This window comes from Neophocaena asiaeorientalis, unplaced genomic scaffold (genome assembly GCF_003031525.2).
Source record: "Neophocaena asiaeorientalis asiaeorientalis breed wild unplaced genomic scaffold, Neophocaena_asiaeorientalis_V1.1 scaffold280, whole genome shotgun sequence".
In the NCBI taxonomy this organism is placed as follows: Eukaryota; Metazoa; Chordata; class Mammalia; order Artiodactyla; family Phocoenidae; genus Neophocaena; species Neophocaena asiaeorientalis.
This window is the reverse complement of record NW_020185321.1, coordinates 7,435,319-7,461,931: the sequence shown is the minus strand read 5'-3', so window position 1 is coordinate 7,461,931 and position 26,613 is coordinate 7,435,319. Positions and strand designations below refer to the sequence as shown.

Genomic DNA, 26,613 nt, shown 5'->3' with positions numbered 1-26,613 from the left:
GAATGGACAACTAGATTGAAAGTTAGATGGATACATGTATGTATGGATGGATAATTGGGTGGAGACTGGAAGGATAAATAGATGAGGAACATTTGGATGGAAAGATGGGGGTATGTTTGAATGAATAGGTGGATGGATGGAAAGGTTGGTGGAGGATGGATGAATGACGGTTGGTTGGATGGATGAATGGAAAGAAGGAAGTGATTACTAAACAGATGAATAGATGGCAGACGAATGGATGGAAGGAAAAGTGAATGAGTAGATGACAGAAGGATAAGTTGGAAGGTGAAGGGTATATGGACAGAGAGATGAATGGGTAGTTGGATGTATAAACGGGAGGGGAACATATGGAGGTATGTATGTACAGATGGATGGATGATTTGGAATGTGAAAGAACAGGCCAGAGGGAAGCAGGAGGAAGCCATTACCAGCAGGGTGGACACAAGCTTGAGCACGGGCACAAACTGGAACTCCACGGATCCCCCGACAGGGTCGCGTGCGTGCTGCCCACCGTCTCGCACTGCCTCCCCCAGCATTCTTAGTGCTTTGTCCCGAAGAGCCTCCAGAGGGATGCTGGGGCTGAGACGGGATGGAGCTTCTGCCGCCCCAGCAGCTGGCAGGGCAGCCACAAAACAGGGAGCTAAGAAATGGTGCGGAGGCCGCAGCGAGGTGGTGACGCCGACACCAGGAAGGCTGTAGCGGCGGGGACCATTATCTGCCCTTTTTCCAGGCGGGAAGAGGGTGATGGCACGGGTCTCAGGAGTGAGGGGCACGATGTACTCAGAGAGCATGGAGCGGCGGCTGCGGCAGGCACTTTCCAGATGGATGCTGATGAGGAGGTCATAGTAACCTGCACGCAGGGGGCCGGGCAGGTGTGCGTCTTCCAGGGCGTGCAGCAGCTGCGCCTGGTCCACGTGGCTGCACAGAGCGTGTGCCACACGGTTGTTGCCCAGGGCGCACACAGCGCAGTAGAGGCGGAGGGTGTGCGAGTGGAAGCGCTGCAGGTCCAAGCGCTCCGACAGCTCCAGGATGTCCATGCATCTGCAGTGGAGATGGGCCACATTCAGGGACTCAGCAGGCAGAGGAGGTGGGAGACAGAGACACAGACCACAGAGAGGCAAAGAGGTGCTCAGGGGAGTGTTGGTGGCCCCAGCAGCGAATCCCAGTGTTCTGCTGGGTCAAGGTGCTGTGAGGTCTGTGGAGCTGAGTCTAGGAGTCTTTTAATGGTTCTGGAAGTCCCTCAGTGGTCTGAGGGCTCCCTGACATATATCTGGGATCCATGGGATGGTCTGGTACTCTGGGGATCTAAGAGTCCATGGGAAATATCTGGTGACCCTGAGATGTATCTAGGATCCTAGGTTGGGTCTGAATCCCCCTCTGGCAGGTCTGAGTACCCTGGCTATATTTGAGCACCACCAGAATGTAAACTCCGCCAGTACAGGACATTTCTGCCTCTTTTGTTTGTTTGTTTGCTATATTCCCAGCACCTAAAAAGGACTTAGCGGGCTTCCCTGGTGGCGCAGTGGTTAAGAATCCACCTGCCAGTACAGGGGACATGCGTTGGAGCCCTGGTCCGGGAAGATCCCACATGCCGCAGAACAACTAAGTGAGTGCGCCACAACTACCCAGACTGTGCTCTAGAGCCCGCGAGCCACAACTACTGAGCCTGCATGCCGCAACTACTGAAGCCCGCGCGCCTATAGCCCGTGCTCCGCAACAAGAGAAGCCACCGCAATGAGAAGCCTGCGCAACGCAACGAAGAGTCGCCCCCGCTCACTGCAACTACAGAAAGCCCACGTGCAGCAACGAAGACCCAGCACAGCCAAAAATAAATAAATAAAGGACTTAGCAAATAGTATGTGCTCAATAAATATTTGTTGTAGGAACAAATGAATAAATGGGTACGTCTGAGGCCCCTGGGGATGTGTCTGAGTCCTCCTGGGCAGGTCTGAGTCTCCTGAGTTATACAAGAGCATTACTAGAATGTCCGTTCACAAGAGTTTGGTGTCTCCAGGCTAGAATTCTGCTGTCACACAGGAGGAGCTCAGAGCTATTTGTCGAATCAGTGAATAAAGGAAAGATGAAGCATCTTCCTCGGGTGAGTCTGGGATCCTGGCCACATTTAGAGTCCTTAAAAGCTTTCCTGTCATCCATGTGAATACTCTTTAGCCCGGTGTGCCTGGGTCCCCTGGAGCGGGTTAGATATCTCCAAGGGATACCTCTAAAGTCTCCTGGGTATGTCCAAGAGAACCTGGGGTGCCTCCAGGCCTCTCTGAATAATGTGCAAGACTCTCTGAGGTGCACTTGAAGCCCCTGGGATGCTGTGTGGTCTCCTTGATGTGGATCTGGACTCCCTGCGATGGGTTTGGAGCCCCGTAGGTGAGTCTGGAGTCCACTGGGGTGTTAGCTGGGGATGACTGGGCTGAGTCTGGGTCCCCTGAGGTGGGTCTGAGACTGCTGAAAGGGATTTAGAGCCCCCTGGAGTGTTATCTGGGGATGGTAAGGGAGGTCCAGGGCTTCCTGGGGTGTTGTCTGGAGTCCCGGGGTAGTGGGGAGGGGCACCGGGTGGGATCCAGACCCCAGAGCGCTTGCAGTATCCGCCCCACCCCTGGGCGCCGGGGCTGTCCCTGACCGGTTCTCCTCGGGGATGTGCAGCGCCATCATGGTCAGCGGCTCCTGGCACTGCACGGACCAGCCCAGCCGCTCGCCCGCACGCCGCGTGTCCACCTGCAGGAAGCGGTTGGGCATGCGGCTCCACGACACGGGCATGAGCATCTGAACCTCGAGCCGCGGCGGGCACTGTGGGCTGGGGTTCTTGCGCTCGCTCAGAAACATGGCGGCCGACAGCGGCATGATGTTCTGGGGACACAGGGGTATGCACGTATCAGGACCCCCCACCCTTTCCCTCCCGCCACTCTGTTTCCAGGAAGACCTCCCGGATTTCTCCCCCCACTTCAGCCGCTCTGCCAGCCTGACCTCCCACACCTCTGTCCTCAGCCTGCCCCCATTAGCGCCCCACCACTGCAACCTGACCTTCTGCTTCCCCAGCTCAAACTGGATGACGTTCTGGTGTGTCGGCAGGACAAAGACGGCAGGAAACAGCTTTGTATTGGGTTCCACCTGGAAAGGGAGAAGAGGGCAGGGTGAGGAAGGAGATGAACTGGAGGTGGTACTGACTCTGGACCCCCAACTCGGGAGCCAGCTGCCCCAGCCTGATGCTGCTGGTGTCTACAGATCCAAACTCAGGCACTGGAGGCTCCGCAAGAGCCCTGAAGTGGCTCACGGGCTGCACCTCCTCTGATCCAGTGAGGCCAACCTCCTCCACCTCCCCCAGGGCAACCTGTGGTCTGGGTCTTTGCGCACGTCGTGCCCACCCCCACCCACGAATGCCATTCCTGTTTCTCTCCCAAGCACTTATTTATTCTTCAAAGTTCAAAAAGCATCCTCTGACTGCCTTTCCCTGCAGCCCCTCTGATCTTTGAAGAGAAACCCACCCAGGCTCTAACACAACAAACACCACTATCTGGGAAGCAGTCTTGTCAAACCTGAACCTAATCCAATCTAATCTGGACCCATCTCCCAGTTTACAAGAAAATACAGGGGACAGAGGAAAATGTTTAAATGACACCTCAGGCGTGCATCAGCCAGATTCAGCCTGTGGGAAACTAGGCCAGCACTCTTCAGATGGTAGTATGCACACGAATGCCCTGAGATTTATTTTAAAAATCAGATTCTGGGGCTTCCCTGGTGGCACAGTGGTTGAGAATCTGCCTGCTAATGCAGGGGACACGGGTTCGAGCCCTGGTCTGGGAGGATCCCATATGCTGTGGAGCAACTAGGCCCGTGAGCCACAACTACTGAGCCTGCGCATCTGGAGCCTGTGCTCCGCAGCAAGAGAGGCCGCGATAGTGAGAGGCCCGCGCACCGCGATGAAGAGTGGCCCCCGCTCGCCGCAACTGGAGAAAGCCCTCGCACAGAAACGGAGACCCAACACAGCCATAAATAAATAAATAAATAAATAATTTAAAAACTGAGCTAAAATTCAAGCCCTCTTAAAAAAAAAAAATCAGATTCTGATTGGGCAGGTCTGGGTAAGAGCCTGAGATTCTGCATTTCTAACAGGCTCCCAGGTGATGCAGAACTTCCCAGTTTACAAGAAAATACAGGGGACAGAGGAAAATGTTTAAATGACACCTCAGGCGTGCATCAGCCAGATTCAGCCTGTGGGAAACTAGGCCAGCACTCTTCAGATGGTAGTATGCACACGAATGCCCTGAGATTTATTTTAAAAATCAGATTCTGGGGCTTCCCTGGTGGCACAGTGGTTGAGAATCTGCCTGCTAATGCAGGGGACACGGGTTCGAGCCCTGGTCTGGGAGGATCCCATATGCTGTGGAGCAACTAGGCCCGTGAGCCACAACTACTGAGCCTGCGCATCTGGAGCCTGTGCTCCGCAGCAAGAGAGGCCGCGATAGTGAGAGGCCCGCGCACCGCGATGAAGAGTGGCCCCCGCTCGCCGCAACTGGAGAAAGCCCTCGCACAGAAACGGAGACCCAACACAGCCATAAATAAATAAATAAATAAATAATTTAAAAACTGAGCTAAAATTCAAGCCCTCTTAAAAAAAAAAAATCAGATTCTGATTGGGCAGGTCTGGGTAAGAGCCTGAGATTCTGCATTTCTAACAGGCTCCCAGGTGATGCAGAACCTGCTGGTCCAGGGACCACACTTTGAGGAGCAAAGTTCTACCAGACAGACAGCTGATTTCTTCAGTGAATACATTTCAAAGGGGAAAAAAAGAAAAAAAATGGAAGGGAAATCTACATATGAAAAGAGACTGAAGGGACTTAGCAACCAACCAAAACATATCTCTTTATTTAGATTCTGATTCAAACAAATAGTAAAAAGACATTTTGGAGACAACCAGAGAAGTTTGACCATGGGCTGGATATTTGGTGATATCTAAGAATTCTTGGGGTTTTTTTAAGACAACAGTGGTATTGTGGCTATGTTTTTTAAAAGAATCCTCATCTTTTAGAGATACATACTGAAAAGAGACAAACTATCATATATCTGAGACAAACCATACGATGTCTGGGATTTCCTTCAAAATCCTCCAGTGGGTGTGGATAAAGATGAATCAAGGTTAGCCGTGAGTGCGTACTAGTTGGAGCTGTGTAATGGAGACATGGAGGTTCATTATGCTGTTCTATTTTGGCATATTTTTAAAATTTTCCATTTAAAATAAAGTTTTATAAAATAAATAAAGTTAGATGGATTAATGGATGGATAGCAGATTCGTGGTAGTAGGTATATGGGCATTCATGATACAATTCCTTCAATTTTGCTGTATGCTTGAAATCTTTCATAATAAAGTGATGAAAAGGAAAATCCCACCTTAGAATTTTGGCCCATCCCAGGATGTGCCCTGATTGGTGAAAAGGTGGCGACTGGTATCACCCAGCCCAAGAGGGATATGGACCTCTCTCCAAGGTCAAGGCTCTGTTCTGTCTCCCTCTTTCTGGATGTCAGTTCGAGGAATGGTGCACCTAGGTGGTCTCCCAGGAACCTCCCAGCTCTGGCCAGTCCTGAGGCTGTTTTATCCTGTCTCTCTGGGGTCTGCCCTCAGAGGGTGTCTGGGGGGGGTCCCGGGATGCTGAGACACGAGGACGGTATTGCTAAGTTGCTGAATGAGGGCTGGGCTTACCTGGAAAAAGGTGTTGCTCTCTTTGCCGTTGGCAGTAAAGGTCATTAGGCCAGTGGCCAAGTCCACCAGGCAGCCAATGACGAGGTCCGTGTGGCTGATCCGGCCCTGCTGCCCGGGGCTCACGAAGTCTCCACCCCACACCATGTAGCAGTTGCTGCACTTGAGGCTAGAGGACACAGGAGTGATCAGTGCCCGGATCGTCAGCCGAGGCGCTCTGGACCCTGGACACCCCCTTCCCTGAGCTCCCGGAATACCATGACCCAGAGCCCCACCCCCAAACGCCGGCCACCTGCAGACCTGAGTGCTGAAACCCCTCACCCCAGACCCTGAGCCTCTCGGGGCTAGAATTCTTAGAAGCTGGTGGGGGGAAGGAGGGGTTCCAGAACGAGGAGAAGGAGAAGGGGAGCAGGACGAGAGGATAGAAAAAGGAGGTAAACTAGAAAGAGGACGGCAAGATGGAAGAGGAGGAGAAAATGGAAAAGAAATGGAGAAGAAGAGGAGGGAAAACACAGAGCAGGATCCATGGGAGGAAGACAAGCAGGAAGAGAGGAGGGGCTTCCCTGGTGGCGCAGTGGTTGAGAGTCCACCTGCCAATGCAGGGGACACGGGTTCATGCCCCAGTCCGGGAAGATCCCACATGCCGCGGACCGGCTGCGCCTGCGCGTCCGGAGCCTGTGCTCCACAACGGGAGAGGCCCCAACAGTGAGAGGTCCGCGTACCGCAAAAAAAAAAAAAAAAAAAAAAGGGGGAGAAGGGGGGGGTTTTTCAAAAAAAAAAAAAAAAAAAGAGAGGAGAAAGGAGGAGGAGGTGCACAGCGCCGACCTCCGGTCTCCCACGGCCCCCGCCCCTGCCCGCACCTGCTGTGGATGTTGCCTTGCTCATCCCCCATGGTCACCGTCACCACCCGGACCTTGCTGAGGTCGAAGTTCATGTCGTGCTGATGGTAGTCGGGGGTGACCCAGCCCACCCACACGCAGCTGGGCTCCTGGCCGGCGAAGACCCTCACGGAGTAATAGTACTGAAGAGGCAAAGGGGGGACCGGTGGTCAGTGGGCTTCCCTGAGACTCTGAGTTGACTTCTCTGGATTCTCAGTGTTCTCTGGGAGTTTAACAAGAAGTTGCTGGATTTGAGACCCCCGGGGTCTGTGTCCTTCTGTTTCTGTATTTACTGATGTATTCCTAGATTCGGGAATCCTTTGGGACTGTTTTGTGATACACCCAAATTTGGGTCCCTCCCCAGGTTATACAGCAATGTTATAAATAAATAATAGCTCACAAATGAACTCACTTCAATCCTTACACCAAGCGGATACACTTTTTATCTCCATTTTACTGATGGGGAAACCATAGCGCTTCCACAGCAGAGAAGACATAGAGCCGTGAAGTGACGCCCAGGTAGCCTGTGATCCTAACCACTAGGCTGCTTGTCTCAGAAAATATTCCAGATTTGGTGAATCCCCAAACTGTATTGGAATACAGTGAATTCGGGTTCCCAGGAATATACTAGAATAGCTACTAAGTTTGGGATGTTGAGTTTATATGGGTGAACCCAAACATTGGGGTGCCAAGTCTCTGTTGGTTTATCCCTGGGATTTGGGGGGCCCTGGGAGTTCTATCAGTGTGCCCCATGGCTTCATTGTGTTCCCTGCAATTTTTAGGCCCCTTAGCTATATGGATTTAGGGGTTCAAAGGGTTAAATTGATGTGTACTGTATTTTGTGGTCTCCTGTATATATTGCGGTGTCCCCAGATAAGGGCAATTACTGGGGATTACAGCATGAAATTTGGAAATCTGGAGGGGAAGGCCTGAAGTTGAGGGTCCCCGGTTCCCACCGTGGTGGTATTGAGGATGATCTCAGGGTCATCACGGTCGTCAGCAGGCACCACCTCGCGAGGGAGTCGGGGCAGAGTGGGGGTGGCTGGTGGCTGGGTCATCATGGCGGCCTTCTTGGCCTTGAACAAGAACCTGGTGGTGGAGAGGAGAGGCTGTCATGAGACTCACTCTCAAGCCCAGCTCCCCAGCCCTCTCCATCACAACGTTCGTGCCTCCACATCCATCCTAAATAAACCTCGTTTCTAATACCCAAGGCCTCGCCTCTAGAGGGATGAAATTCCCAACTGCACCAGCATAGCCCACCGTGGAGGAGCTCTGTGCTTTCAAATTCCGGGTTACCCAGATTTAAAGGTGCCTCTGGGAACATGGAGGTTCCCTTGGGGAGCACACAATGGTCCCCTAAGTCACCATGTCGCATATGGGTGCTAAAGGCATTTGGGAAAGGACAATTCTTCATTGGGCACTGCCTTGTGCATTGAAGACATGTAGAATCCCTGGAGTCCCCAGCATGCAGTACCTCCCCCCAAAACTGTGATAACTAAAAATCTCCCATCATTTCCAAACATCCCCTCAAGAGACACAGAACTAAATCCCACTGAAAACTACTGCCACAGTAGGGGAAAAGCAGATTTAGTTTCATTTCACATTGAATGCCCTTTGAGGGTCTCCCTTGAAGTTAGTTTTTTGGGGGTACATTTGAGACACAGGAGTGACCCCAATTTAGAAGACCAATGATATTCACTGGGATACCTTGGGGTACAGTCAACTTTCCCAAGATTCTGAGGTCCCCTTTAGTGTTCACAGATAATGAAGTCCACTGGATGAAAAGCTTTGGTACCCCAAGGACCGTGGGGCTCTCCATAGATATAGTGGGGCATCCCGATTTTACATTCTCAGGGAAATTAGAGCAGCCCAGGGAAATCATAGTGTTCACTCGAGACATAACAGGCTCCCTCAGTAATCTGACCCCACTTAGCATATATGGGCCCACTTTGGGATACAGCGGGATTTCTCAAGTTACTGAGGTTGCCTAATTGGGGGTCCCAGGACAGACCCCCAAACCCCACCCTGCCCCACCCTTGACTCACCCTCTCTTCTTGTTCTTCTCCGTGGTAGCATCCTTCTCATTCTCTGCCCTGGGAGGCTGGGCCTCTACCCCAGCCTGGGCAGTGCCCCCGGATGATCCTTCCTTGGCAGTTCCTTCTTTGCCCCCCTCAGCCTCGCCCCAGTGCCCAGCTGAGCGGCGCAGGTTTTCATAGTCGGGATCAGGCTCCGCCGCCCGGGCCTCATCCTCAGCGGGAGGCTGCAGGCCAGGGGGTGCCAGAGGGGTGGCCCCTGCGGTGCAGCGGAAGTGCTGGTGGAACTGGACCGGAAGGCTCAGCCGGAGAAACAGCATCTCCACCAGACTGTTCTGGGAGCCCCACGTGCGGTGGGTCAGGCGCAGGCAGGGGGGTGTGTCCACGGTGCCGTCCACACGAGTCACCTGTGGGGGTGAGGCAGGAAGCACTGAGCCAGGAGGGTGAGCTAGGCCATTGGTCCTAAACCTTATTACACACAGAGTCACCACTAGGCCTTAGAGCACCGTGTGAGAATTAGCCAAAGACTCACTCCTCCGAGCGTACGAACTCCTATGGGACACACAGCTTGGCCGTGGGGTGCATTCAGCCTTCTGTCTACCTTTGTCTGGACACCTTTGTAGAGTGGGCAGCCCTGATCAGACACTGGAATCACCTGGGGAGCTTTCAAAACCTTCCTGCGCACACAGCTCACTCCAGACCAGGTCATCCACCCATCCACCCATTCATTCTTCCATCCTTCCACCCACCAATCCATCCATCCATCCATTTACCCATCCATCCATCTAACACTGCACAAATATTTACTGAGCACCTACTGTGTGCCAGGCACTGTTCCAAGTGCTGGGAACACATCAGTGAACAGAACAAGGGCTCTGCCCTCCTGCTCTCTTGGGGAGAGCAGCCCAGAAGGGTCAGATTTTTTTAAAGGCTCCCCAGAGGAATTTCTGTTAGACTTGTTGGTTGTGGAAATATAACACTCAGAAGAATGCACACATCATAAGTGCACAGCACAATGAGGTTTTGGAGGGACCACGCCTATGTACCCAGCACTCAGATGGAGAAATGGAACACCACCAGTCCCCCTGGGGGTCCCCTCAGCGCCCGTTTAGTCACTACACTCAAAGATAGTGAGGGATTCTGATGAGGGAAATGCACCGACCTGGCCTAAATAAAGGGCAGGAGCTGAGAGAGGGACAGGTGCCCGGCCTGTGCGCTCCAAAGACAGACTCTCAAGTTTTCTGGAGACTCCATTAACAACTGGAGCAGTTCCCTTTCTTTGATGCCCCACCTCAAGGTGACCTCCTCAAGGACCAATTGCCAAGAGAGACCTCTGTGCTCTCCACCAGCCAATGAATTCACCCCAAAACTGTGCAACCAAGACTGTCTGCAGGGTCTTTTTCTCCCCTCTCTCCCACCTCTCTTATAAATCCTGTTCTACCTCTGCTCCTTGGCAAGCCTACTGACCATCTCCTTCCTGTGATATGTATGCAAAGTAACTTAATGTCTGATTATTCGTTCACAGTTAACGCCCTTCTGACTTAGCACATCACAGGTTAGCTTTGCCCATTCTTGAACTTTCTGTGAATGGGATCCTACAGTATGTGCTCTTTTGTGTCCAGCTTCTTTCATTCAACATTATGTCTGAGAGACTCGTCCATGTGGTTGTGGGTAGGTTAGTTTATTCATTCTCACTGCTGTCTAGCATGCTGTTCTTTGGGTTGAGAACACCATCTGGCAGTGGCAGGGATTGGGAGGTTCACGTCTTCCCCACCATCCTCTCCCGCCCCAGGCACCTCTCTGGTCTTTGTGCTCCCATTCTCGCCTCCTCCAATCCACTGTCAATAGAGACCTTTCCAAAACTCAGATCTAGACTGGACATTCCCCGGTTTAAAACCCTTCCATTTTTACCTAGCCTTAAAATGCCTTCCCACAAATTACTTATTAATTATAAAGAGAAAAATAATAACTTGATGGTGGAGAAACTTGGCAGACTGCACCATAACCAAACAGTCAAAGTTAATGTAATCAGTAATAAGACATAATGACATGATGTGCCGCCCTGATATTCTGCATCAAGAAGAAAACAACCTCTTTGCTATGGTATTCGTGCCAAATACATGAGGAATATTCTGCAAAATAACTGGTCTGTACTCTTCAAAAATGTCAGCATCATGACAGACAAACACTCAGAAATATTCTACATTGAAGACTAAAGAGACATAACAACTAACTGCAATGTGTAACTGCGGATTGGATTTTGGACCAGAAAAATAAAAAGAGACATCATTGCCACGATTAACGAAATTTGAATATGGGTTGTAAATTAGGTAACAGTATGTATCAATGTAAAATTCCCTGATTTTCATAACTGCAGCTCTGTAAGAGCACAGCCTGTTCTGAAGAAATGCACATTGAAATATTTAGGGATAAAGAGGCACGATGTCTCCAACTTACCTAAATAATTCAGAAAAGAGAAAGAGAGAGAGAATGTGAGAGAGAAGGAGATCTGAACGATGCCTAGGATGGGAAAACTGAGGCTCAGGAGGAGACAGTCACAGGCCCAGGTCATACAGCAGGTAAAAGGCCAACTCCAGGTCTGATTCTAAAGTGCCAGCTGAAGCTTAGCCACGTGGAATTCAAGTTCTTCCCAGGTTGAGAAAAAGACTGTATCACTTTGATTTATTGTCAGAATCTGACCCTGAGTTTAACCTTGGGAAAGAAAGGCACTAGGGTCTAAAAATTAGGATACCAGATTAATGACGAGTTACTAAAAATAAACAAACCCATGGGAATTCCCTGGCAGTCCAGTGGTTAGCACTCCTTGCTCTCACTGCCAAGGACCCGGGGAACTAAGATCCCACAAGCTTGCTGCCGTGCTTTGTGGCCGGCAATAAATAAATAAACAAACAAACCCCCAAAATACCACCACAGATAATAGTTAGTAAGGAAGGTGCCGAAATGTACCCAGTGATTTATATTTCTTTAAACCTTGTTGTAGGATTAGATAGTTATAAGGGCTGGAAATGTCCACTGGGGTCACTTAATCCAGCTTCTCTTTTCTCCCTTCCCCCATTTTGTAGGCACGGTACCTGGAGCCCAGAAAGGTGTAGTTTGCCAAGGTTATACCCTACAAGGCAGCCCTGGGAGCCCATGATCCTGACACCCACTTCTACACGGTTTGTGGGCTAACAAAGAAGCCAAAGAGAAGCTTGGGGAAGAGAACTGTGGGGAGAATGAGGTTTGGAAGCAGATCAGAGCGTGCTGAGTGGGGTCGGTCCTCACCTCATAGTGGGGATGCTCAGGGGGCGTGGCCTGAAACTGGGGAAGGCTCTTGCTGAACCAGGTAGTGACAGGGCGCTGCATGTTGATGGCAAATGGCTCAAAACCTTCCTGGAGGCCACAGATGGTAAAGAACCGCAGGGAGCTCACATCCTGGCCCAGGTTCAGGTGACCCACCTGGCCAGGTCCCAAGCTGCAGACGGGCAGGAAGCCTAGTGGGAGGGGATAGATGGGCAGGGGTGAGGATAGATGGGCAGGGCAGGGGCAGCCATGGGGAAGGAGGTACTGTGGAAAGTACGGTCAGGTGAGATGGAAGAAAACCAGAAAGGGGCCACAAGGCCAGCCCTCACCATCCCCAATCTCAATATCCCGGAAGGCTGTTTCAGAGCCTGAATCGGACATGAGGACCTCGCCGTTGAGGGTGAAGATAATGGTGTTCTCTGTGAGGTCGATCATGCAGCCCACGACATCACCTGACTGCCAGGGACGCCCAAACGGTTCACTGCCCAAGTGCCAGCGCTGACCCTGTGAGGGGGCAATGGGAGACGTGGTGCAGGAGAGACACACAGAGGGACGGGGAGGTACAGAAACAGGGGGAGACGTGGTGCAGGGGAGACGTGGTGCAGGAGAGACACACAGAGGAACGGGGAGGTACAGAAGCAACGGGAGACGTGGTGCAGGAGAGACACACAGAGGAATGGGGAGATACAGAAGCAAGGGGAGACGTGGTGCAGGTGAGACACACAGAGGAATGGGGAGATACAGAAGCAAGGGGAGACGTGGTGCAGGTGAGACACACAGAGGAATGGGGAGATACAGAAGCAAGGGGAGACGTGGTGCAGGTGAGACACACAGAGGAACGGGGAGATACAGAAGCAAGGGGAGACGTGGTGCAGGTGAGACACACAGAGGAACGGGGAGATACAGAAGCAACGGGGGACGTGGTGCAGGAGAGACACACAGAGGAACGGGGAGATACAGAAGCAAGGGGAGACGTAAAGATACAAGTGTCAGGTCCAGGGCATGTGGGACAGAAGAGGGCTCACCCCCACGGTGGCCCCCATCTCACCCCACGTTTGCATCCATGATCCTTAAAGGATAAGCTTTCATGCTTTCCCCTCCCACTAATCTCTGTATCTCATCCCTTCTGCCTGGGTTCTCTATTGTTTCCATGACTGGGGCTGGGGTTATACAGACCACCAAAGTGCTAGTGGAGGGTTGGGGACAGCAGCAAGTAGAGGGATGGAAAGGAAAAACTAACCTGTCAATGTCCCCCATACGGACCCAAATATACCCATATGCCCCCAGAATAGATAAACGGATAATGAGATGGATGGATAGGAAGCAGGGTATATGGCTGGATGGAAGAACGAAATGAAAGCTGAGAGTCTACCTGGGTTGATGCAGGGAGGGAAGAAAGTGTAGACAGACACATAGGTAGATGGATGGGTGGATGGATAAATAGATGATGTACTTATGCATTAAATTATTGGATAGATGAATGGATAAATGAAATCACAAATTGACTGAACAGGTGAATTGCGGAACTAACAACTACATGAATAGATGGCAACGTGGATGACTAAATGATTCTTTGGACAGATGAGAAGGATGGATGAATGGACAGACAGATGGTTGGATAGAGAGATGGATGATGGATGGACATATGCGTGGACAGAGAGAGGGAAGGATACATGGAAGAATGGGTAGATGAATGGGAAGGTAGAGTCAGAGATGGGCGGACAGAGTGAGGCACAGGTAGAGGCAGGGCTGGAGTGTATGAGCTGTGGGAAGGACCACAGAGTCTGGCAGAGTGGAGCCCAGGGAGCTACCCACGCGGTGCCCATTGAAGACATAGGCCAGCTCATCAGCTCCCAGCTCCACGTCAGGCCGCAGCTCAGGCCTCGCCCAGCCCACTCGCATCTCGCCGGTGGTGACTGCCTCAAACTCGAAGTACCAGCGGCCGCTCTGCACCACGTAGGATTTCTCTGCCCTGAAGATGCGCACCCGGTCCCAGCGAGACTGGCTCTCCACCTGACCTACAAATGGGGCCGGGCAGAGTCAGAGAGGCTGGGTTGGTGGGAGAGACCAGGAAAGGTAAGGGCCTTTGCGGGGCTGGGAGGAAAGGGACAATTCTTGGTGTTAGGGAAGACCCGGGGAATCTCAGAGAGGCAGGAGGGACCTACTGAGACTTCTCCTCCATCCCTTTGCAGTCAGAGCTTCACAGAGGAACTAGTGACAGAGGCATTGAGGAAGAAAGTCGGGTCAGTCACAGTCATGGTCTGGGGTGAAGGGTCAAGATTAAGGTCAATGGTAAGAATCAAGGGTTGAGAGTAAGATCAGGAAGAGAGAGTCAGGGTCAGGGAGGGGATAGAAATTGCGGCTGGGGTCAGGGGTTAAGAAATTGAAAGTTGAGGACCACAGTCAGGGTTGAGGGTTGAGGCTGGGATTGGGGGCTCAGTGATAGGTCAGGAGTCAAGTTAGGAGTAGGGATTAGAGGCTCTTTAAGTCCTTGGTTGGGTGGCTCCATGTTATAGCTATAGTCCAGAGGTTAGGAGTTAGGGGTCGTAGCTGGGGGTCAGGAATTGGAGTCAGGGTCAGGGTTAGCGCTCACTGGTTCCTGGTCTGGCTGTTCAGTGTTGTAGCCGTAGCCCAGGCAGGGCTTGAGTCAGGTCAAGGTCAGTGGTCAAGATCAGGTTCAGGGTCAGGGACAGAGTGTCAGGGCTGGGGGGGAGAGGGTCAGTGCTGTAGATGTAGCCCATTGAGAGGCGAGTTGGGTCAGAGATCAGGAGTCAAGGGCCGGGGTTAGGGTCAGGGTAGGAGTCAAGGGCCGGGGTTAGGGTCAGGGTAGGACTCAGGGTCAGGGGCCTGTGGTCAGCACTCACTGGGCTCCTGGTCCGGCGGCTCAATGTTGTAGCCGTAGCCCAGCAGGGTGCGCACGGCCTGGCAGAGGCTGTCCCGGTTGCTGCGCTTGGTGGCCTCGTCCAGCAGGCGGTAGGGCACAAGGCGAGGGTTCCGGCGTGCAGGGATGTCCTGCACAGAGCTGTAGGTCCAGCCCTGGGCCACTCGGTCTCGTGCCCACACATTGTGTCCGTTCTCCGCCAGCCGGTCCACCAGCATCGTCTGCGCGGGCGTCAGTCTCACGTGGCTCAGGTCCAGAGGCGCTGGCTTGTACCCATTGCTCATCATGTACCTGCGGGTGTGGCGGGGTTCGGTGGGACAAGACCCTCACCTCCACTTCTAGGCTCTGTGCTATGGGCTCCCTGACTTCTGACCCTTGTCCTTCGGATTCCATGATCTTTAGCCTTGAGCTTTGAAATTTCTGACCTTTGGTCTCTGACATCAGGGTTCTACGACTCCCTTAAATAAGCTTTGATATACTTGACTTCTGACCCCAGGATCCTGTGACCGTAGCAAGGGCTTTGACTTCACTGACCTCTGGCCTCTGTGACCCCTTCTTCATCTTGATTTTGGGAGCCTCATTTCTCACGCTGGAACTCTCTGACCCCTCACTTCTAACTTTGAGGCTTCTTACCTCTGATCCCAGGACCCTATCATTCCAAACTCCTGGCTTTGGAGTCCTTGACCTTTGAACCTTGGCATCTATCCCCAGGACCTCTGATCTCTCATCTATAATTTTAGGATCCCTTACTTACAACTCTAACAATTTCTCACCTCTTTCCATTGACCCCTCACCTCTAACTCAGAGATATTACCTCTGTTCTCTCATTTTCCCGGACTCCATGGCAGACTCTGACCCTGGGTCCGACTCACTCCCACTCTCACTCTAGAATGCCTAACTCCGCATTCCTGACACCTCCCCAGGACACTCACCACTGACTCCAGAGCCCCGACCCCTGGTCCTATGACCTCCACCCTAACCCACAGCCCCTTGGTTTCTGACCTCAGCCTCCTCCCACCGGCCCTCAGTTGCTCCAGCCCTCACCACGGCATCCCCGGCCCCCTACTCTCTTCCCCAGGTGGGGCCCGGGCCGCCCACACTCACGTCTTGGGGAGTTTTGTCTTCTTCAGGTTGTCTTCCGCCTTCTCGTCCGCCATGCCCACGTGGCAGCCCAGCGCCAGCAGGGTCCTGGGGCGGGGGGTGGAGGCAGGGGGACAGGGTCACCCCACGTGGCCTCCCTGCCGCTGGCATCCTCTCCCCACAGCCCAGCTCCCCTCATCCCCCAGCCCGTCAGCTCTGTCTCTGGGTCACTAGCTCTCTCCACCTCTCTTGTTCTGGTTTTCTGGGCGTCTGTCCCGTCTCTCTTGGTCTTGGTGTCTGTGTCTCTCTGGCTCCTGACTCTCCCTGTTTCTCTGTCGCTGTATCTCTTTGACTGTGCTTGTCTTTTCCTGTCTGCTTCTTTCCTTGTCTCTTTTGGCCTCTCCCGCTGTGGAGCACAGGCTTCGGACGTGCAGGCTCAGCGGCCATGGCTCACGGGCTCAGCCGCTCCGCAGCATGTGGGATCTTCCCGGACCGGGGCATGAACCCGTGTCCCCTGCATCGGCAGGCGGACTCTCAACCACTGTGCCACCAGGGAAGCCCTGAGCATCTCTCTTTATGCCTCTGTCTCTTACTTGCCCCCTGTCAGTTTCAGCCTCACAATCCCAGTCTCCCTCTCTCTCTCTGCCTCCCTTTTGTCTCTCCCTCTCTGTCTCTCTCAGTCTCGGTCTCGCTCCCCCTGTCTCTCCTTGCCCCCCGCCCAGCGGTCAGGCCCGGGCCCCTGCTCCCTGGTCCGCCCCTCACTTGAGCGTCTCCCCCGACATCTGCAGGTTGTAATTCCTCTCAGGCTCCGGTAGGCTGTGGAAGTCCACGAGACACGGGTGCAGCCTCTTATTGTCATCCCGAACCTGGAGAAACTCCAGAGTCAACTCCTCGGTTCCCCTTCCCTCCCCAGCACTCCCAGACTGTGACCCCTGGCCTCCCCAACCCGTTCTGCCACCCAAGGAGCCCCTTCCCAAAGTCGCTTCCCCCAGCCCCCAGCCCCTCCCAGTTAGTGAGCAGTTGTCACTCCACCACAGCCAGCCTAGCCTCTCCCCCCGCCCGCCCCGCGCTGCAGGCAGCCCCCTCACCGGGCCGTAGGTCCAGCCCTGCTCAATGCGAGTCAGCGCCCAGAGTTCATGGATGTTCTCCGCCAGCTTCTCCCGAATACCCTCCAGATGGGGAGGCAGGACAATCTGGGGGCAGGTGACATTTGTGAGGTCCCTGCATCCCCTCCAGTCTGCGTCATGACCCCTCTTCCCGAGAACACGTGCGAGCCCTGAGCAGTTCCCCAGAGAGCTTTGACCTTTCCTACTGCCGAGCCTTGCTCCCCATCACCTCACCCTGCCTCCAGGGTTGACGTCCAGCTGCGTAAGGACTTAGCATCCTCAGAATTAAGGAACTATCTGGGAATGGGTCTGTCTCCCCCTGTGGACTGGGAGCTCCTTGAAGGCAGGGCTGGGGCTGTCTCTGTCTCCAGCATTTTCCCAGCCCTGTCCAGCCCAGAAGGGGATGCTTGTGAAATGTTTGCTCAATGAATGGATGAGTCTCTTTCCTTCTCTGTACAATGAGAATCAGAACGATATTAACTCATGACACTTACTTTATAAGGGTTCAGTGAAATCATTTACATAAACTACTAAATGCTATATACAGTGGACCCTCAAACAATGTGAGCTTGAACTGCGCGGATTTTTTTTCAATAAACATAAATAGTACCTGTATTTTCATTTTACAGATCTTTAAATTAACTAAGTGTGGGGAAAAGCTTGTGTTTGATTAGAGATCACAAGATGCGGAATCAAAAGAACTAGGGCTTGAGTCCTGATTCTATCCAAACTATTTTAGCTTCCTGCCCTAGGGTGTGTCGTTTACCAATTCCTTTGTTTTTAAGACAGAGAGAGCAGTGCTGGGACTTGCGACTGTGCCCCTAACCCTCCCGCATAGTTTCTATAAATGCGTGGCACGTGGTAGGTGCCTAGTCATATTTAGATTGTTGCTGTTCTGCAGGCAGAGATAATGATGGTTGGACCAGGGTGGGATGTGGGGGGGAGAAGGGATTGGGAGAGGTGGAGTGGACAACCCCTGAGGCTGCCAGGTGGGTGGGGGAGGGGAAGGGAGCCATCCAGGAGGAGGCCCAGGGCTCTGGCCTGGCTACAGGGGGATGGCAAGTTCACCCCTGCAATAACATTACTACTACCAATAATGACAGTAACTCTACTGAGTACTTACTATTTCCTCAGGACCATGCTAAGCACTTCACACATATTAATTCATCTAACCTTCACAACAATGCTAGAGGGAGGTTCTCTCGTTCCCCCGTTTTCCTCACAGGTCAGGGAACTGAGGCACAGAGAAGTGAAGCCGCATGCCCGCGGTGACATGCTGAAAGTCAAACCCTTGTGACCAGCCTCTTAAACAGGACTTATATTCCCTCCTATAGGGACACGCCTGGAGGAAAGGTGGGGAGCTCAGATTGGGATAGGAGGAGTGAGAGAGGCGTGGAATAGAAAAGATGCCCAAAAAAAAAAGATGCCCAACAAATTGTGGTGGATAAGATCACAGGCACAGGCTTTGGGATCAGACTGCCTGGGCTCAAATGCTGTGTGATGTGCACAGGCTGCTTAACCTCTCTGGGCCTCACTTTCCTCAGCTGTATATTGGGGGCAATAATAGTCCTTTTTAGGGAATTCCCTGGCGGTCCAGTGACTAGGACTCCGTGCTTTCACTGCTGAGGGCCCAGGTTCAATCCCTGGTCGGGGAGCTAAGATCCCACAAGCCACTCGGAGCAGCAAATAAATACTTTTTAAAAATTAAATAAATAAATAATAGTCTTTTTTTTAGGGGACCATACCGAGGACCCCCTGAAATCGAGATTCTGCCTTGAGAGAATCCTTTGCCTCCTCTCTGCCTCAGCTTCCCCACCTGTTAAACAACAGGGTCCCCAGCTTCCAACTCAGCTCCCCATCTCCCTGGCTCCTAAGGGAGTCTGCCTCTCCAAGAAACCCTTGCAGAGCAGGCAGTACCTGGACAGTGTCCACAGGGCAGGGCACAAAGTCGGTGTGTGAGAGGCAGCGGCTGGGGCCCACCAGGTGAGGCCCCCGGGGCCCTTCCCGCCGATACTCCTTGATGGGCTCCAGATGGAGTCGCTCTCGCGGGAGCACAGCCTCATGACAAGGGGCATAGCCAGGTGGAGGGAGGAACTTGAATTCGCCATGGCGGCCACCAAGGAGGAACCGCACCCTAGGTGGGAGAGTGGGGGTCACTAGTGAGGGCAGTATACAGAGGAGAGTCTGTACTCAGTGGGGGGAAGGGAGCAATCTTGGGATCAGTGGAAGGTTCTGGGGAGACCTGAGGTCACTGGACAGTCATAGGGTCATGGAGGTCATTTAGGAGTCAGGAAACTCTAAGGTCAAAGAAAATGCTGGAGGTCAATAGGAATCTTTGGAAAACCAAAAAAGGAAAGTGGGGGTCAGGTCACTGGGGAGTTAATCCAAGGTCATGGGAAAGTCCTTTGGAGGAGGTCCTGGATCAACAGAACATCTAGAGATACCAGAAGGTTTGTGGGAGACCAAGAAGAAGGTCACTTGGAAGTCACTGAGAGTCTGGTGTAACCTTGAGAAAATCATAATCGCCACTGAAATGGTGAGTAAGTCATTCACAGAGGTTGGGGTCACTGGGAAAAGATTGGGCTACTGAGAGGTCTTTGAAATAACTGTGGTCGTTGAGAGGTCACTGGGACATTACGGAACTATTAGAATATCGTTGGGAGACGCTGGGGTCATTGGGAAGTTAAGAGCATGGAGTCACTGGGAGGCTTTGTGGTCATTGGAAGATCACTGTCAGATTCTGGAATCATCTGGAGGTCACTGGAGTGGCATAGAATCATTGGGAGAGTCAGAGGTCATCTGGGAGGTCACTGGAAGAAACTTATTAATCATTAGAAGGTCATTGTGAAATCTGGGGGACACTTGGGGTGAAGCTGACATCATTGGGAGGGTCTGGGTCATTGGGAGGACACTGAGAGTGTCTGGGATCATGTAGAGGTCACTGGGACCTTCGTGTAGAGATCTGGCCTGTCAGTCCTGAGAGAAGGCTGCTGGGTCCTGGCCCCATAGAAGGCCATGGCGTGCTTGCAGAAGCTGTCTCAGGACAGTCCCAGGTCTGGGGACTGGCCAGGGGGCTGGGGCAAGTCCTTACTTGACACCAGCTGAGAAGCTGACAACGGGGAAGAAGAGCCCATCAAGGTTGAAGGCCTCGAAGACACCCTGCACAGGACAGCCATTGATGCGGAAGGAGATGGACGGCACGCTGAGGTCCAGGCAGCAGCTGACCACGTCCTCAGGGGCCAGGAGGTGCTGCCCTGGGGAAGTCACCAGGCGTGGCACGTGTCCTGCACCAGGATCACCAGGGAGAAGTCAGAGGTCCAATGGAACCAATGGTCTCAAGAGACAAGGGCAGGTATTAGAGGATCCTATAGGGTCTGGACCCTAGCAACTCTAAGGTCAAGTGTTCCTGAGAGATTAGAGGCAGAAGTCAAGTTTCCCCTGATGTTAGGTTCCTGAGAGGTGTGGGGGTCAAAGATTAAAGTCATCTTGGAGTTAGGATTCTATAAAACCTTTGGGGGCATAAGTCAAAGATCAGAGATCATAATAATCGGGGCAGTTCTCTGGGCTCTCTAGGGTCAGAGATCTGACATCCTCTGGGGTCAGAGTTCTGGAGGCTATGAAGAAACAGGTTCGAGCCAAGATTCTGAAAGCTCTAGGGTTAGGGTCTTGGGAAATGAGGAGTAAGGGGTCAAAGTTAGCCTGTTTGGGGGTCAGGATCCCAAGAACCCCAAGGCATGTGGTGAGAGCCTAGAAACCCTGGGTCAATGGTCAGGGTTGAGGGTCCCCTAGAAGGGTCCAGGTACCTGTCCAGAGATGTAGCCCATCAAAGCCGTAGGAATAGAGGTCATCGCCGACCCCGTTGCCGCCCCAGCCCTCGCCGCCCCCAGGGTACGGGCTGTAGCCCTCAGTGAGGGCCCAGCCCACCCGCAGGTGGGTGGCCTGAGCTGTCAGGAATGGAGCCACCTCGTCCACCATCACCTCAAAGTACCATTTGAGGTACTGCGTGGAGCCCTCTGCTCGGCCCACAAAAATGTTGGGGCGGATGCTGTAGGAGAGACAGGACAGGAGAGGAGGATGAAGGAGAGATGGTGAGGAGACCCAGGCTAGTGGGGGGTGGGAGAGGAAGGGAGAAAGACAAAGATATACATACACAAGAAAAACAGAAAAGCAGAGACACAGAAACAAAGAGAGAAAGCAGAGACAGAGACGGACAGAGAGGCATCAAAGGACAGAGAAGAGAGAGATGGGAGAGAGACCAGGAAAAAGAGATGGAGGAGAAATAGAGACAGACAGATGAAGACAAAAAGAGCAAACACAGAAAGAAAGAGGGAGGAAGAGACAGAGGCAGAAATGGAGCAGGGAGAGAGGACAAGAGGAATGAGAAGCCAGGGATGAGCTGGGGACAGCTGTGGGGACCGGGGTGGGAGATGGAGGAAGGCCCATCCACCTGGGTGTGGAGTCTGAGTCAGGGAGGGGATTGCGAGGTTCTGAGTTCTGGGGTCAGGGGTTAGGGGCCAGACCTGGTGACAAAGTTGATGAGGTTTGTCTGCAGCAGAAGCTCGCGGCCAGGGAGCAAGTTCTCAGTAATGAGATCTTGGTTGGAGCGCACGGCCACGCCATTGCACACACACAGGGAACACAGCACATCCAGCACCTGGAGGTCAAGGTCAGAGGTCAGGGTGTGAGGGTACCGGGGGGTGGGGTGGGGTGGGGTGTGGGTTGTCCATGGAAGACCCAGAGTGGGAAACCAGAAGGATGATATGCCAGGATGGGAGATAGAGCTTTTGACTGAGAAGAGGTGGTGAAAGTGGGAGGTCAGGGGTCACAGAGAGAGATCGGAGTCAAAGAGAAATATCAGGAAAGAGGCGGGGGCCGTATGAGCTGGGATAAGACATCAGCAATGTAAGAAAAGAGAGACTGAGGAATTCCCTGGCGGTCCAGTGGTTAGGACTCTGAGCTTCCCTGGGTTCGATCGTTGGTTGGGGAACTAAGATCCTGCAAGCCACATGGCTTGGCCAAAAAAAAAGACTGGGGTAAAAGGTCAGAAGTCAGTGGGAAGAGTGAAAGGGTCGGTCAGGGAGAGAGCACAGGGATAAAGATGAGGTTTAGATCAGTGGAGGTTGCAAACTTGCGTCTTCAGGGGCCAGGTAGATAATGTAAATATGTGAAGTGGTTAGAAATAATGCAGTGGAAACCAGTAGCACTTGGGGCAAACTGGAGAGTGCCTATGCAGCCCCCCTAAAGGCTACAAAATTAGAAATTGAAAAAATACTTCAAAGAGCTAATGAAGCACATCTGTGGCCCAGAACCCATTTAAGAACCATGAGTTTGAGACCTTTGTGTTGAGATGGAAGCTTGTGGTAGAGGAGTCCAGGTAAGAGATAAGATGGGGAAATGGGGGTAATTCGAGGGCCATGGGGAAAGGTCAGGGTTCAGCATTCAGGGGATAAGAGGTCAGGGATGAGAGGCCAACCTTGTGGTTCCTCCCATGCTTGTCCAGGAGGGAGATGATGGACTTGATGTGGTTCTCCTGGATGATGTTCAGGACCTCGGGACTCTCAATCAGGACACAGTACAGCACTTCCAGGATCCCTGCATAGGGATCAGAGTGAGAGGTGAAGTGGCTGCAGCCCTCCCGTCCCCGCAAGTCCCCATCCCCTCTGCCTGGGTTCTCCTACCTGAGGAGGCCTCCAGCCGATCCAGCTTGCTGACCAGCCAATCCAGGTTGTTGGAGAAGAGGGCACAGTTGGCACGATTGCCACGGATCAGAGAGGCTGAGGGTGGAGAGAGGGGTCAGACCCAGTAGGACTGGGAACCTCGGGTGCTCTAGGGGGAGTCAAGTCTGAGGCCCCTCACCCAGGATTTCATAGAGCAGGTTCACAATCTCTTTCCAGGACTCGGCTGCCTCCTCCCCGGCAAATTCGGCAAAGTGGGCAGCGGTGTTGTAAACATTTAGGCGGTCGATGCAGTTCAGGACCAGGGAGAGCATCCCCTGGGGTAGAGAAAAGAGGGGCTTTCGTCACAGGAATCCCAGGCCCGCCCTTCCTTGCCTTTCTTGGACTTGCTAATTCATATTCCTTCAACACCTAGTGACTGGGTGTCCGCAGATCGAAACCAGAGCCATCTGTGTGCACCTTCACTCCCAACTCCCTCCTTTCCTCCTCGGCTCTCCAGACCTGGCCTTGTCGCACTCTGCCTCTGTCCCCAACATAATACGTCCCTATTAACATCCGGACTGAATCTGTGTTTCTCCTTCCAGTATTTTCTTTCCTTCCTTTCCACCTCCAAGGACCCTACTCCTGGTCCCATTGGCCCAGCTCACTTTCCACACCAACCATCAGAGAGATTTTTGCCTTCTGTCTCTTTTTTTAAAAAACATTTTAACCTTTTGTCTTCTTTTATTTTGAATTATAACAGACATACAGAAAAGCACATAAAACATATACGGTCTAGGGCTTCCCTGGTGGCGCAGTGGTTGAGAGTCTGCCTGCCGATAGAGGGGACATGGGTTAGTGCCCCGGTCCGGGAAGATCCCACATGTCGCAGAGCGGCTGGGCCCGTGAGCCACAGCCGCTGAGCCTGCGCGTCCGGAGCCTGTGCTCCGCAACGGGAGAGGCCACAGCAGTGAGAGGCGTGTGTACCGCAAAAAAAACCCAAAAAAACAAAGAAACATATACAGTCTATTCTTGCTTTTCGTAGTAGTTAGGTTCTGTAAAGTCGCCGTGAGCACTGAGTGAATCCTGAGAACCAAGGCTCCCAGGGGAAACACAGGGGCTTTCTCTGAGTCTCTGAGCACAACATTTTCATCAATCAATCAATACACACTCTCGTTTTATGTGCGTTTCTGTTTAAAGACACTAATTTAATAGATGTTGTTGATTCATTAACATTAAACTCACAACCAACAGCACTGTAACTCATGCTTCAGTGAAGCTTTTCTTTAACACATATTTTCTCAGTAAGGCACATCACAGCCTTCTTGCACTTAGGAACAGTAGACAGCGCTTCGCCGCTGTGCTTAGGGGCCATTTTAATCAGTGAAATTAACAAAAAGCACAAAAATGTGAAAAGCGTGGCACTAAATACACCACGAAAAGGACACTTGCTTACAGGCGAGAGTTGAAATAACAAGGCAGATCGTTGCCTTGTCCAACCTCAACTGGAAACACAACATCAAATGACTTAAATTTTTTGCCTCTCTGCACATGTCCACAAATGACTACAGATATTCTGCAAGCATCGATTTGGAGGTTACAAATAAATTTTAGCAAGTAGGCATATTTGCAGATACAGAATCTGCAAATAATAAAGATCAAATGTATATGGCTTAACAAATAAATATGAAAGAACACTTGTGTAACCATGACCCAGGTCAAGAAAGAGAGCATTGCTAGCCACCCAGAAGTCACCTCGATGCCCCTCCTGTTACACAACCCTCTCTGCTAGGGATAACCGTTATCCTGACTTTTATGGAAATCCTTTCCTTGTTTTTCTATTTTTACTACCTATGCATGCATTCATAAACAGTCTAGTAAAATTCTGCCTGTTTTTGAACTTGAGATGTACAGTAAATATTCTTTTGTACATGGATTCTTTTGCTCAACATTACTTTAAAAAAAATTTTTTTTTTCTATTTATTTATTTGGCCGCACTGAGCGGCTTGCAGGATCTCAGTTCCCTGACTAGGGATGGAACCGAGACCTTGGCAGTGAAAGCGCCGAGTCCCAACCACTTGACCACCAGGGAATTCTCTCAATATTACGCTTTAAGATTAAGAGCATTGTTTCATGGGGTTGTCATTTGCTCATTTTCATTGCTGAGTAGTATCCATAGCCATCATACGGATATGCCACATTTGTGGATTCATTCCAGTGGTGGTGGACAACTGGGCTGCTATGATAATTGTTGTATCTATATCCTGGGCCCGTAGTAAGAGATGCAGTGCATTGTGGTAGAGAGCACAACCAGTTGGAGTCACACACAGTGGCTCTGCCCCTAACTCGTTGTGACTTTCAAAGACCTAACTCTTCTGTGGCTCCCAAACCGCAAGTCCTCACCCTGGCCTGGCCTTTGTCACCTCTCTGTGCTCATCTCCTCCCACTCCTCCCCCAGCTCACCCAGTTCCAGTCATCCCGGCCTCCTCGCTATTCTGGAAGCTGCCAGGCACACTCCCACTTCATGGTCCGTGTACTTGCTCTGTCTACTCTCTGTCCCTCCCTCAGGTGTACACACGGCTGCCTCTCTTCATTCACGTGACCCTCCCTGACTGCTGTATTTTAAACTGCAACAACCCCAGCACTCCCTACCGCTGCCCTGCTTTTTCTAAAAAAAAAAAAAAATTTATTTATTTGACTGCGTAGGGTCTTAGTTGCGGGACCCAGTTGCAGGATCTTTGTTGCAGCATGCAGGATCTTTCGTTGTGGCATGTGGGCTTCTCTCTAGTTGTGGCACGCGGGCTCCAGAGCACACAGGCTCAGTAGTTACGGCACGTGGGCTCTAGAGCGCACAGGCTTAGTTGCCCCGCGGCATATGGGATCTCAGTTCCCCCACCAGGGATCGAACCTGCGTCCCCTGCTTTGGAAGGTGGATTCTTAACCACTGGACCACCAGGGAAGTTCCTGCCCTGCTTTATTTTTCTCCTTATCATCATCTAATATACCACATAATCGTCCTATTTTATTGCTCATTTATCCTCCCGCCCCACGTCAACTCCACAAGGACAGGGATTTTTGTCTGTTTTCTTGACAGCTATATCCCCCCTGGTATATTTGTTCAGCAATGGCTGTTACTTAATCTCTCTGCGCACCAGTGACCCATCTGTAATATAGGAATTACAAGCCCCCATGGGGTTATGGGGAGGATGTCAGGTATATAACACCCATAACACACAGTAAGGGCTAAATTCAAAGTAACAATAACCACTGACACTTACATAGCATCTACTCTGTGCTGCTACTGTTCTAAACACTTTGCATATACTAATCCCACTCCATTAGTAAGTTTTGTTGTTGTTACTATCATCATTTCTAGGTCTGCCACCCCCATCACAATGGGAGCCCCTGGAGAGGGGCAGGGCCAACTTGTAAGACTTTAAATGAACATGCTCCCCAATCACCCTGAGGAGACAGCAGACCCCGGACCTTTGTACAGCCCCAGTTTTCCACCCCTCTCGGCCCCTCGCACTCAGACTCCGTGCTGAGCGGAGCCCACCACGTCTCCTCTCATAACACACAGACCCCCGGCCTCTGACCCAAGCTGAGGTCGCGCCCTACACTATCCTCCCACCCAAAAGCCCACCTCTCTGGCCCTGCCCCCCACCATGCCCCACTCTGGTTCTATCCTCCCACTCCGCAGGCCCTACCCCTACAGTCACCGCCTCCTGAGTCTAGTAACTCAGCCTCGGACTTCTTCCCAGGCCTTTCCTCCAGGGACTTGCTTTGGCCCAGAGCTTACCTTCACCCCGCCCCGTCCTCCCAGGAGAGGGAACAAGTCCTGCCCCCAACTTCAGGCTCCGGTTCCCCTTTGCTCTCACAGGCCCCGCCCCTCACCAAAGCCTCGCCCACCAACCCACTCCGGACCCGCTTCAAGGCTCCGCCCCTTCGCGTGTCCCCCTACGACCCGCCACCCC

At 52.2% G+C, this 26,613-nt stretch overlaps 1 protein-coding gene across 1 annotated transcript in view; it reads right to left on the bottom strand.

Annotated features, from left to right (window-relative positions):
• RYR1 (ryanodine receptor 1) overlaps window positions 1-26,613 on the bottom strand; it is a 118,704-nt gene that overhangs the window by 77,732 nt on the left and 14,359 nt on the right. Inside the window, exons 14-34 of the mRNA XM_024734132.1 lie at window positions 22,842-22,977; window positions 22,664-22,759; window positions 22,459-22,577; window positions 21,506-21,639; window positions 20,789-21,030; window positions 20,077-20,269; window positions 18,903-19,119; window positions 16,968-17,072; window positions 16,642-16,745; window positions 15,904-15,987; window positions 14,783-15,090; window positions 13,734-13,936; window positions 12,248-12,422; window positions 11,901-12,109; window positions 8,628-9,022; window positions 7,539-7,671; window positions 6,565-6,725; window positions 5,708-5,873; window positions 3,034-3,120; window positions 2,633-2,859; window positions 429-1,041 (exon numbers count right to left, since the gene is read on the bottom strand). Coding sequence (XP_024589900.1) covers window positions 429-1,041; window positions 2,633-2,859; window positions 3,034-3,120; window positions 5,708-5,873; window positions 6,565-6,725; window positions 7,539-7,671; window positions 8,628-9,022; window positions 11,901-12,109; window positions 12,248-12,422; window positions 13,734-13,936; window positions 14,783-15,090; window positions 15,904-15,987; window positions 16,642-16,745; window positions 16,968-17,072; window positions 18,903-19,119; window positions 20,077-20,269; window positions 20,789-21,030; window positions 21,506-21,639; window positions 22,459-22,577; window positions 22,664-22,759; window positions 22,842-22,977 — 4,107 coding nt within the window. The remainder of the gene's footprint in view (window positions 1-428; window positions 1,042-2,632; window positions 2,860-3,033; window positions 3,121-5,707; window positions 5,874-6,564; window positions 6,726-7,538; window positions 7,672-8,627; window positions 9,023-11,900; window positions 12,110-12,247; window positions 12,423-13,733; window positions 13,937-14,782; window positions 15,091-15,903; window positions 15,988-16,641; window positions 16,746-16,967; window positions 17,073-18,902; window positions 19,120-20,076; window positions 20,270-20,788; window positions 21,031-21,505; window positions 21,640-22,458; window positions 22,578-22,663; window positions 22,760-22,841; window positions 22,978-26,613) is intronic.